This window comes from Haematobia irritans, chromosome 1 (assembly GCF_050003625.1).
Source record: "Haematobia irritans isolate KBUSLIRL chromosome 1, ASM5000362v1, whole genome shotgun sequence".
In the NCBI taxonomy this organism is placed as follows: domain Eukaryota; kingdom Metazoa; phylum Arthropoda; class Insecta; order Diptera; family Muscidae; genus Haematobia; species Haematobia irritans.
In genome coordinates this window covers 25,300,029-25,313,679 of record NC_134397.1, presented here as the reverse complement: position 1 = coordinate 25,313,679, position 13,651 = coordinate 25,300,029, and the positions used below count along the sequence as shown (strand labels likewise).

General features: G+C 30.5%; 1 protein-coding gene across 1 annotated transcript in view; it reads left to right on the top strand.

The window, feature by feature from the left end:
- Positions 1–13,651, top strand: part of subdued (anoctamin 1) — a gene marked incomplete in the record, with an annotated part of 44,721 nt that overhangs the window by 13,065 nt on the left and 18,005 nt on the right. Inside the window, 2 exon segments of the mRNA XM_075289634.1 lie at positions 11,714–12,128; positions 12,192–12,260. Of these exon segments, the coding sequence (XP_075145749.1) occupies positions 11,714–12,128; positions 12,192–12,260 (484 nt within the window).

Here is a 13,651-nt window from a genome sequence, read left to right as displayed (position 1 = left end):
AAAATTGCTTGAAACTGAATGTAAAATTTCCAGATTTTACTTCTCGTAATCATTTCAACACTGGGGGTAAAAGTCTACAGATTTTAGATTTCAAATCAAGGCGTCATTTCATCATTTATCTTGCATACTTACACGAGATGTTTATGATTTCCCAAAAAACCAAACAAAATTGGTTCTTATAAATCCAAAATCTGATTTAGTCCATAGGTAGAATCTTTAAATTTATCTGCGGGAAGCGTACTGGTTGAATTGATCTGCTTGGGAGAATATCTGTCATCAAACCTCCTGAAATCTTATATATTATCAAGTAACCCGCAACGACGAAGAGTTTTCAAATGAAACTATTATATTTGATTCATGGTGGTGTGTATTTAGATTCGGCCGGCCGAATTTACTGCTGTATGTACTTGTTCAAAATAAGAGGAATATACTTTTTTCAGTTTATTGAAAATCCTTTTGCGAATAATCCGCTTGGCCAAGAATTATATCAATATAACATCAATTACATACTGTTGATTTTTGCAGGCTTTTTTCTATGAGTGTATGATACGCTTAAAGGCAATAGTGGTATAATATGGATAAGGAAAACATAACTTTTTAACACCTAATGAATAAGCTTATCTATAAGCCTATTCACGCAAAGAAAAAAAACGTTTGTAAAACGTGTACCGAGTTTTTTGAATTGCTTCGAAAATTTTAAACTTTTATCACCAAAAAAATTCGTTTGTTACAAAATTTTTATTTTTTCAATAAAAAAAGTTATTTTTGAAACAACAACACAGTCCATTTCGTTTATATCAACCACCGTTCTTTTCTGACTTTAGGTCTTTAAAAAGACACATTTTACAGTTCAAAATTTAATATACTACAATGTAATGTTGAGCATTTTTTCGGAATCTTCCGAACATATCTGGAATATATGTAAACAAAAAAAAACAAAAAAAAAACTTTGGTCGAAGCAGGGATCGAACCCACGACCCTTGGCATGCAAGTCGGACGTAGCAACCACTGCTCCACGGTGCCAAACTAAATGTTTGTTTCTGTCAAATAAACTTTGTTTATTCGGTTCGTGGGCGCCGCAAGATATGCTATATAAATATAACTTATATGGATATTTATCTATTGATGACCATAACAGGTACATAGCTCAGTGGTTAGTGTGTTGGCATACAAAGTGCATGGTCCGCGGTTCGATTCTCCGTCCAGGCGAAAGGTAAAAAATTTTAAAAATTTATAAAATCGTATAATTTCTTCTACATTGTTGGTATTACAGGAAAAGGTGTTAAGAACTAAAAAACCTCGTGGATGTGAGAAGGATGCAATTAGCAAGAAAAAATGTTTTTTTTTTGTCTTTATGAACTTGTTTTTACATCCTGGAAAAGAATAAACGTTTATCACAAACAGTATATACTTTTCTTCCAAATACACTTCCTTACAGCGAAAAGCAAATGAGAAACGAAATTTGTTTGTCTAAAATTTCGTTTGGGAGGAAAGAATTATTTTTTTAGCGTGTAATTACAGTTTTTATGGTGTTATGGAAAAAATTAAAATGTGGAAGAGACCGCTGTCTCCGATGTCTACATCCTCATTAGATTTCTTTATTGAATAAAGTTCTAAATTCATGGTCTATCTTGAATTATTACGAAAATTTGTAATAATATAATAGCAGATATCAATGACTTATTTCTGTGAATGTATAAGGTTATGAAAGCTTCGCTTCTTAAGGTTGTCTTATTGTCTGCAAACAAAACCAAAACAAAAAAAGTTTCTATAGTTTATGAATATTTGGTTTGTAAGTTAGTAGACATGTTTGATTTGTAGACAGACAATTGGATGAATGGAAAATATTTGCTAGCCTATTGTTGTGTCTATTATTTTTTTTCTTGCTGAATCATTATGGTCAAGCACATGTAAGATTATTGCGAGAAATGAAGAGTTGAAAAAAAAAAATAAATAAAGAAGAAGAAAGAGGAAATCGGAAATATATTCGTTTGTATTTGTACACTGCTATTTGGGAATTAATTTGAAGCAAACAACGCTTTTGTGTTTTCGAATTTACTGAATTCCCGGCTTTGCTTCTTAAACGTTTATAAGATTCATTATCCATTTTCCTTCGTTTTTAATATTAAGATATCGTGTAAATGATTGAAGTAGGTTAATTTCACCTCCGAAAGCAAAATGTTATTTTTGGATGGGGAAAATGAAAAACTTTTGCTGCAAAAATATTGTTTTCTCGCCAAACATAAGTTAATTGTCGAAATAAGATACATAACGTCCGAGAAAATAAAATGGTTACGACAACCATGTTACATGTTCACCGACCAAAAATAACATTTTGCTTTAGAAAGTGATCACAATCCTTCTCTGGAAGTATGGATTAATTTCTGATGGTCCGAAAACACACAAAAAATAAATGAATTTATTCAATAAGAGAAGTCCGTATTTTGTACTGAAGATGATCCAAATTGGTTCATCTTTCAGTTTTGTACGTCTGATTTGATTAAAATTTAGATTAAGGACTATTTTTCGTTTCTTTAAAAAAGATATGCCGCTCATAGTCTAATGATCCCGGTTTTAATGTACTCACTATTTAGACCAATCTCTTGATCTTTTTTCATGCGCCTTAAGGTTCTTAGGTTTGCGTTGGAGGCTTTTTGAGGCCAGATGTAATGATATTGACTCTACGATCTACCATTTTTTGTTATTGAGCAACGAGAATATGAATACAAATGTATTGATCCCAGAAATAATTCCCAGTACCGCTAAAGGAATTTTTAAGATTTTAAACTTTTGTTTTTTTTTGTTCGTATTTTAAAATACTACACTCAAAAAAATAGTGGTCCTCCAAGAAGGGAATTTTAGGTTAATTTTAGAAAATTTTGGCTAGTTTCAACAAATTAACTAAACTGATTTACAAACGCCAATATCACAAACATAAGTAAATATTTTTCAACAAATTCAAGAGCATTTTTTAACACAATAATTTTTTTCACTTCTTAAAAAGATCGTAGTTTTATGTAATAAATTTGAGTTCATAATTGCAAGAGTTTTCAGATCACGGTTGCCACTCGTGCCAAAAATAATCTACCAAAATGTTAAGAAAATATTAACAAAAATCCATCAAATAAAAAACTTCCTATTTTGGTTTTTGGTTACTACTTCTACAAAAAAGAGAACTTACAATGGACTTTGATAGTAGGACCTAAAGGTAAGTACTATGTTCGCTTTTCGAGTTGAAATTTTCGCGGTTACTTTAATAAAACAGTTCAATATGAAGCAGATAAATTAATTCAATTGATGCGCAGTTTCTTGTTCCCCTAGATTTCGGCAAGGCTTTACAGGAATATTGTTGTTTTAATTTATAATTTTGATTATTTCAGGAAAAGTAATCGCGAAAATAAAGTGATTTTCAACTCGAAAACCGAACATAGTACCCACCTTAACACGATAATTAAAAATTTTAAAAATATTGGAAAATTTTATCAAAATTTGTTTTCTATTGAAAATTTTGTTTCTGTTGATGTTTTTTCAAAAGTTTATTTATATAAAAAATTTTGTAAAAGTTTATTTCTTTAGAAAATTTTATCAAAGTTTTATTTCTATAGAAAATTTTGTTAAAATTTTATTTCTATAGAAAATTTTGTCAAAATTTTATTTCTATAGAAAATTTTGTCAAAATTTTATTTCTATGGAAAATTTTGTCAAAATTTTATTTCTATAGAAAATTTTGTCAATATTTTATGTCTATAGAAAATTTGGCAAAATTTTATTTCTATAGAAAATTTTGTTAAAATTTTATTTCAAAAGAAAATTTTGTCAAAAATTTATTTCTATACAAAATTTTGTCAAAATTTTATTTCAATAGAAAATTTTGTCAAAAATTTATTTCTATAGAAAATTTGGTCAAAATTTTATTTCTTTAGGAAATTTAATCAACATTTTATTTCTTTAGGAAATTTAATCAAAATTTTATTTCTTTAGAAAATTTTGTCAACATTTTAGTTTTACAGAAAATTTTGTCAAAATTTTATTTCTATAGAAAATTTTGTCAAAATTATATTTCTATAGACAATTTTGTCAAAATTTTATTTCTATAGAAAATTTTGTCAAAATTTTATTTCTATAGAAAATGTGGCAAAATTTTATTTCTATAGAAAATTTTGTCAAAAAGTTTGACAGAGAAAAGTTTGTCAAAATATTATTTCAATAGAAAATTTTGTTAAAATTTAATTTTTGTAGAAAATTTTGTCAAAATTTTATTTCAATAGAAAATTTCATCAAAATTTTATTTCTATAGAAAATTCTGTCAAAATTTTATTTCTATAGAAAATTTTGTCAAAATTTTATTTCTATAGAAAATTTTGTAAAATTTTTATTTTTATAGAAAATTTTATCAAAATTTTATTTTTACAGAAAATTTTGTCAAAATTTTTATTTCAATAGAAAATTTTGTCAAAAATTTATTTCTACAGAAAATTTTGTCAACATTTATTTCTTTAGGAAATTTAATCAAAATTTTATTTCTTTAGAAAATTTTGTCGAAATTTTTTATAGAAAATTTGGCAAAATTTTATTTCTATAGAAAATTTTGTCAAAATTTTATTTTTACAGAAAATTTTGTCAACATTTATTTCTTTAGGAAATTTTATTTCTTTAGAAAATTTTGTCTAATTTTTTTTAAAGAAAATTTTGTCGAAATTTTTTTTTTTAATAGAAAATTTTGTCAAAAATTGATTTCTATAAAAAATTTTGTCGAAATTTTATTTCGTTAGAAAATTTTGTCAAAACTTTATTTCAATAGAAAATTTTGTCAAAATTTTATTTCAATTGAAAATTTTGTCAAAATTTTATTCCTATAGATAATTTTGTTAAAATTTTATTTCCATTCGTTTTGTTTGTTATTGTTGGCTTCTCTTCAATCGTTATTGTTGTTTTTTTGATCTCAGCTTAAAGCCATGCATTGACTAAACGACAAGTGTAGCTTAACCAACAGAGGAAAAGTATGCTTGTCAAATTTATTTGGGCAAAGCCCTATAGACTGCAAGATGGTTGGATGTGCAGCTGTTTCGGAATTACCACATTCCTCATCAGCATCCTCTACTTGCAGCAAAACTATCAACCAATTATCAGAATAAATTCGGGTAATTCACTCAACCCAAAGTAAACTACACTTGAACCTCCCGAAAAAGGGTTTGATAGTCGGCTACTGCCTAAACAAATTTGCCAGCATATCTCTTTTCCTTTGCCAAACTCAAATCATTGATTGGCTGGGTTTGTTTTTGAGCGTGCTTCCTCTATCTTCATTCGTTTTGTTTGTTATTGTTGGCTTCTCTTCAATCGTTATTGTTGTTTTTTGATCTCAGCTTAAAGCCATGCATTGACTAAACTACCAGTGTAGCTTAACCAACAGAGGAAAAGTATGCTTGTCAAATATATTTGGGCAAAGCCCTATAGACTGCAAGATGGTTGGATGTACAGCTGTTTCGGAATTACCACATTCCTCATCAGCATCCTCTATTTGCAGCAAAACTATCAACCAATTATCAGAATAAATTCGGGTAATTCACTCAACCCAAAGTGAACTACACTTGAACCTCCCTTAGAAAATTTTGTCAACATTTTATTTCTTTGGAAAATATTTATCAAAATCTTATTTCTATAGAAAATTTTGTCAAAATGTTATTTCTATAGAAAATTTTGTCAATTTTTTATTTCTTTGGAAAATTTTTATCAAAATTTTATTTCTATAGAAAATTTTGTCAAAATGTTATTTCTATAAAAAATTTTGTCAAAATTTTATTTCTATAGAAAATTTTGTCAACATTTTATTACTATAGAAAATTTTCTCAAAATGTTATTACTATAGAAAATTTTCTCAAAATTTTATTACTATAGAAAATTTTCTCAAAATTTTATAACTATAAAGAATGTTCTAAAAAGTCTACCATTTTTTGGTATAATTATACTAACTGTGGCAACCGTGCTTTAGAGCCATACGAAATGCCAGATAGGAGTGTTTTGTAAAAAAAATATGCACGCTTCATTTGTGTACAATTTTTCCCTTTCTCAAAGGGAGTCACGGTGGTGCAATGGTTAGCATGCCTGCCTTGCATACACAAGGTCGTGGGTACGATTCCTGCTTCGGTGCTGGTGACATTTCTGAGGGTTTCAAAGCTTCTCTAAGTGGTTTTACTGCAATGTGGAACGCCGTTCGGACTCGGCTATAAAAAGGAGGTCCCTTGTCATTGAGCTTAATATGGAATCGGGCAGCACTCAGTGATAAGAGAGAAGTTTACCAATGTGGTATCACAATGGACTGAATAGTCTAAGTGAGTCTGATACATCGGGCTGCCACCTAACATAACCTAACCTAAACTTCCCTTTCTCAAAACTTAATTATTCCATGAACTAAAAGTTAAATTGGCTTTAGTGCTCTGAAGGGTTTAATTGTTTTGAATGTAAGATTTAATATACATTAACCCTTATGTTTCAATTCCATGATGGATTGTTTATGAACTTCGTTCTGGCCGGAGTCAAAGCAGGTTTTATGTACATATTTGATTTTCGAAGACAATTTTATCAAAAATATTTTATTTTGAAAAAAAAACATTTTTTTCACAATGTACTCCACAATTTTAGGTGTGTTTACTTTATTATTTTATACAGAAAGTGTTGATATTCCACATGCTATTCCACATATATTTTGTGGAAGCATATATTAACCCTGTTTTGAAACAAATTAATATCGTATCAAGAAATATGGAAGTGGTATTGACCTAGTTCTATAACTGTGTCTTAATAACTTTATTTCCAAAATGGTGAGGACATTTTATTTACGATGTAGGAGCAGTCACCACAACAATGAGGCAGAAGCTATTCCAAATGAAAAAATCATAAACCTAGTACAATAATGAATCATTCTATCAGTGGCAATAAAACGAATGTAATAAAAATTAACACGCTTCCAAATATTGCCAATAAGGACATTTTCCATGGACAGTAGAAAATTTTTTACTTAGTAACGACACAGCAGAAAAATCTGCTAAAGTAGCGCAAAGAGTGCTGAAATAGGGAAAAACAGGGAAGGACATTTTTGCTAAGTTAGCAACATTGTCTGATAGTTGTATACACTCCACCATAGGATGGGGGTATATTAACTTGGTCATTCCGCCAGTAACATATCAAAAAAAAAAAATATATATATATAAAATTTGCTTAAATAACAGAAAAAAATACTTTTTTAATAAATTTTCTTCAATTTGACGAAGAGTATTAATCTATTTGTATTATGTTACAATTAGTAAAATATTATCGTTAAAATTTTCAAAACAAACACATTTTTTTCGATAGACCACAAAAATATAACAGCAAACACCGGCTTTGTTTTTAGGTGACTTTTTTCTGCGGCTGTATCTTTGGTAGTTTAATACATAGACTATCTTATTACATGAATAACGGGAGCAGCTTTTTTGAGTGTACGGGCGTCAATAATCTTCGCATAATCCTATTTCCATCATTTGGTCGTAAACAAATATGTTGACATTACACGCATTACTTGTTGTTCCAGTTCCACATTAGAAATAGGTCAACATTATCCTAGTGCGTGGTTTTTCATTTTGTTATGAGGCGAATGACGTTATAGGCAAATAGTTACGGCTCCCATTATTGCCCTTTATCACAGCAAGGATCGGAGGGTGTCCTTATATTTTATGTATTTATGTAGTCAATGGGGCATTCATTCGATGTTTTTTTATTATGGATTGTAATTTTAAAAAAGGACGTGGGGATTATCCTACAAGGAGTGCTTGAATTTGTACGCTTTTTTGGAATGGAAACTAGTTGGGGTATTTTGTAAAGGATAATTTTGTCATATACAATATGACGCTGTTTTCGTGATGAAAACAGTAGGCACTCAAGTTGCTCTAGCAAAAACACATGCACTTTGCATAACGCAGAAAATGCCGTAGTGCAAACAACGAGTATGTATACAAAGGTACCGTTAGAAATTTACAGATAAACAGGTTTTGTGTTCTAAATGCCATATAAATCAATTTCGTAGATATGAATAACGATGTGCATGTGGTTTCGATCGTACATCATGACAACACAGCAAAAACTATTTAGTGTTGTGTAGGGTGACCTATTGACTTTTTAAAATCTCTGTAACTTTTTTGTTTATGAATATAAGTAAATACTTCAAAAGCAAAAGTTTCATATTTTGTTAAGATCTTTATAATGGTTATTAGAAATGGGCGTCATAGGGGTATACGAAGCGAAATAAAAAAATTAAAAATCAAATTTGACGTTGGAGTCAAAAATGACCAATGCACGAAATATAGCCCCTGATCAACCACGAACAACGATATGCGTTTCTTTTCGATCGGACTTCAAATGACGCCACAGCACAATAAATTGTATTTCGGGGGGTCGTAGGGTGCACGGAAAAAAAAGTTTTGGTGTTCTGAAATTGTCTTCGAATATGCTACAAAACTGGGGGGTGACCGCATCAACTTTTTTTTTCCTTTAGGCCGTGACCCTATCTAAGGTACACCCAAACCAAAGAGTCAAATTAACAAGTACACAGGAAAAAAATATCCCCAAACTATTTCCGATTAAAAAGTTGATTGAAGTTGACAATTTGTATACCCTCCACCATAGGATGGGGGGGGTCATTCCGTTTGTAACACATCGAAATATTGATCTAAGACCCCATAAAGTATATATATATTCTGGGTCGTGGGGAAATTCTGAGTCGATCTGAGCATGTCCGTCCGTCCGTCTGTTGAAATCACGTTAACTTCCGAACGAAACAAGCTATTGACTTGAAACTTGGCACAAGTAGTTGTTATTGATGTACGTCAGATGGTATTGCAAATGGGCCATATCGGTCCACTTTTACGTATAGCCCCCATATAAACGGACCTCCAAATTTGGCTTGCGAGGCCTCTAAGAGAAGCAAATTTCATCCGATCCGGCTGAAATTAGGTACATGGTGTTAGTATATGGTCTCTAACAACCATGCAAAAATTGGTTCACATCGGTCCATAATTATATATAGCCCCCATATAAACCGATCACCCGATTTGGCTTGCGGAGCCTCTAAGAAAAGCAAATTTCATCCGATCCGGCTGAAATTTGGTACATGGTGTTAGTATGTGGTCTCTAAAAAACCATGAAAAAATTGGTCCACATCGGTCCATAATTATATATAGCCCCCATATAAACCGATCCCCCGATTTGGCTTGCAGAGCCTCTAAGAAAAACAAATTTCATCCGATCCGGCTGAAATTTGGTACATTATGTTAGTATATGGTCTTTAATGACCATGCAAAAATTGGTCCATATCGGTCCATAATTACATATAGCCCCCATATAAACCGATCACCAGATTTGACCTCCGGAGCCTCTTGGAAGACCAAAATTCATCCGATCCGGTTGAAATTTGGTACGTGATGTTAATATATGGCCTCAAATACCCATGCAAAAATTGGTCGATATCGGTCCATAATTATATATAGCCCCATATAAACCGATCCCCATATTTGACCTCCGGTGCACCTTGGAAGAGCAATATTCTTCCCATTCACACAAAAAAAAATTTTCTGATTCAATCACCAAATTAATTGATCCAATTAATTTTTTAATTGAAATGTCTTCAATCACGAAAATGATAGTATCAATCACAGTTTTAATTGGGCATAGAAAAAATTCTTGATTAAAAAATTAATTGATTTTTTCAGCAAATTTCAATTAATTTTTTAATTGATTCAATTAAAAATTTAATTGATGTTGATTGCAAAACTCAATTAATTTATTAATTAAAAAAGGTAACTATTTTTAATTACTTTCTGAATTGGCTTAGAGTTTTTACTTGGATTAACAAATGATTGTTTGAAATACATCTTTAATTAAAAATTAAAAAAGAAATCAGCGCTTTTTTTAACTGAATTAGTCTTCCGAATTTGATTAAAAAGTTAATTGTATCAATTAATTTTTTAATTAAAAATTTTAAAATTTTCAATCATTGACTTAATTATCTTAATGTTTCTATCATGATTAAAAAGTTAGTTGTATCAATTAATTTATTAATTGAAAAAAATTTTTTACTTCAATTAACTTTTTAATTGGAAATATTTTGGTGATATTTTTTTCTGTGTTCGGTTGAAATTTGGTAAGTGATGTTAGTATATGGTATCCAACAACCATGCCGGAATTGGTTCCTATCAGTCCATAATTATATATTGCTCCCATATAAACCGATCGCCAGATTTGACCTCCGGTGCCTTTTGGAGAAGCAAAATTCATCCGATCTGGTTGAAATTTGGTACGTGGTGGTAGTACATGATATTTAACAACCATGCCAAAAGTGATCCATATCAGTCCATAATCATATAAACCGATCCCGAGATTTGGTTTTGGAGCCTCTTGGAGGAGTAAATTTCATCCGAGTGAGTTGAAATTTGTGGATGACAGTCTTTCGTAGAAGTTTCTACGCTATCCATGGTGGAGGGTACATAAGATTCGGCCTGGACGAACTTACGGCCGTATATACTTGTTTCAATTAATAAATTAATTGATACAATTTTTAATCAAAATAGAAACATTAAGTTAATAAGTCAATGATTGAACATTTTAAAATGTTTATTTAAAAAATAAATTGATGCAATTACTTTTTAATCAAACTCTGAGGACTAAGTCAGTGAAAAAAAGTGATGGACAATTTTTTAAGTTTTAACCAAAAATTTATTTCAATCAATCAATTTTTTAATCAAACCAAAAACACTAAGTCAGTTAAGAAAGTAATATAAAATATTTACATTTTTAATGAAAAAAATATTTGAGGTTTGCCATCAACATCAATTGAATTTTTAATTGAATCAATTAAAAAGTTAATTGAAATTTTCTAATGAAATCAATTATTTTATTCAAGTATTTTTAATGTCCAGTTAAAACTGTGATTGATACTATAATTTTCGTGATTGAAGACATTTCAATTAAAAAATTAATTGGATCAATTAATTTCATGATTTAATGAGATTTTTTTTGCGTACACAGAATAACATTTCGCGAAAATTTTTCCAATTAAAATCTTAATTGAGTTTTAAAAAATATTCAATTAAAAATTTAATTGATTGAACAAAAATAATAGTATTAATTAATTTTCTAAATAGATCAATTAATTCTTTAATTGACTTTCAATTATTTTTTTAATTCATACTATCATTTCAGTGATTAAAGACATTTCAATTAAAAAAAATTAATTGGATCAATTAATTTCGTGATTGAATCAGAAAAAAAATTATTTGTGTGTCACTCTTTGCTGAAATAACATACATTGTCTGCAATTAAGGCACGACAGTAAACCAAAAATGTTGGCTGATCGCGTATAGGAACTTTTAAGGATATAAGAGTGCTGGGAAATAAAAAAAAAAAAAATATTTTGGATTCTGCTTTGTGGGTGTCATTTTGAAACTTAAAAATTTTGCAATTTCTTTTCGCTAGAACCTGCTATTTTTAGCAGACTTTTTTCTATGAGTGTATATAGTTTTTTTTTTAGTACAATCCCATTTACATTTGAATACTCTTCATATACGTAAATTTCACACTTGCTTCATAATTAGTTTTCCCCACACAAATGATCTCATTTACTATCACTGCCTGGAAACCATGCAGAAATATCGTTTAATTTATTTTTCTTTATTTTTCCTTCTAGTTTCCAAAGAGATAGTACAGCCTCTACGCTGCTCCTAGACGAAGATCCAAGACAATCTGGACGCATTATCAATAATCATACAAATCACAACAATTACCTCAATAATCATAATCGTTCAAAAACTCCTGCCATTGAAGAGGTGCCAATGACTCAATTAGCACCATTTAAAGATACACCAGAAGAAGAATTAAATGCTCCGACTGATTTTTATTTGAAATGTGAGAAAAATGCATCACTGTTCTTTGACGATGGTGTACGATCTATTGACTTTGTGCTGGCTTACAAAGTCCATCCACAACCGAATGTCGAAGAGAGTCATGTGGAAAAACGACAGACATTCGAAGCGAATCTCATGACAGAGGGCTTAGAAATTGAGACGGTATGCAAGGAACGTGAACAAATTTATTTTGTTAAGGTAAGTCACAACAACACAAAAAATAATTAATTGTTTTTAAAATGATTTTTTTATTGACTCCAGATTCATGCCCCTTTGGAGGTTTTAAGGCGTTATGCTGAAATTCTCAAATTACGAATGCCCATGAAAGAGGTAAGGTTTCTAAATCCCATTTGAGTGTTAAAAATATCTAAGATAAATGTTACTTTTATTTTTGATATTTTTTTATAGATTTTCTTATTTTCCTAAAATTTTGTTAGCCCCCCCCTGGTTTGAGTAACAAAGTTACAGTTTTAACTTCTATCCCCATACAAACTGGGTTATAATGATTTCTAAGAATGTTTGGCTCTACCTTTGCAAAATTTTAACAAAACTCTTTATATAATTTGCATTTAAAGACAAATCATTTAGATTAATGTGAAAATAATTTTAGAATTCGATATGGAGAAAATATAGACTTGTTAGTTTTCGAACCTATACCATAAATCCCCTAAATTTCAAATGCTTCATGCGACTTTTGTTGGATTTGGCTCATCTTGAAACAACCATACAGTCGACTGATGTCTACTTACAGGCTCATTTGCGTAAATCCACGATTCGGCATCTGTCTCGATGTCATAAACGTATTTCAAATTTTTGATAATTTTTTTTTTCGACCAAGACTGAAGTCTTCTTTTTCTCCATCCGCTGCATTGTATCCAGTATTTCGAGTTTCATTTGGAAAAATTCTAAAACAGAAATGTTCACTTCTTGTGAAGTGAGAAGAGCATTTTTGAATGTGGAATAAATGTTATGACTTTGAAGGAGCTTCTAATTTTTTTTGCTGGGTTTATAATCTTTTGGTGTTTTGCGATGTATGTATTTCCTTTAAGGAAGATATGTCGGCATAACACTATTCCATTTCATGCGCATTGAAATCACGCTTACCACAGTTCTCCCAAAAATTGTAGATTTTTACTGTTTTGTAGATTTTGCATCTAAGAGATACTCAATTTTCAATATAAAGGGTGATTCTTTTGAGGTTAGGATTTTCATGCATTAGTATTTGACAGATCACGTGGGATTTCAGACATGGTGTCAAAGAGAAAGATGCTCAGTATGCTTTGACATTTCATCATGAATAGACTTACTAACGAGCAACGCTTGCAAATCATTGAATTTTATTACCAAAATCAGTGTTCGGTTCGAAATGTGTTTCGCGCTTTTTTATCGACAAATTTTGTTCAGCGATGAGGCTCATTTCCGGTTGAATGGCTACGTAAATAAGCAAAATTGCCGCATTTGGAGTGAAGAGCAACCAGAAGCCGTTCAAGAACTGCCCATGCATCCCGAAAAATGCACTGTTTGGTGTGGTTTGTACGCTGGTGGAATCATTGGACCGTATTTTTTCAAAGATGCTGTTGGACGCAACGTTACGGTGAATGGCGATCGCTATCGTTCGATGCTAACAAACTTTTTGTTGCCAAAAATGGAAGAACTGAACTTGGTTGACATGTGGTTTCAACAAGATGGCGCTACATGCCACACAGCTCGCGATTCTATGG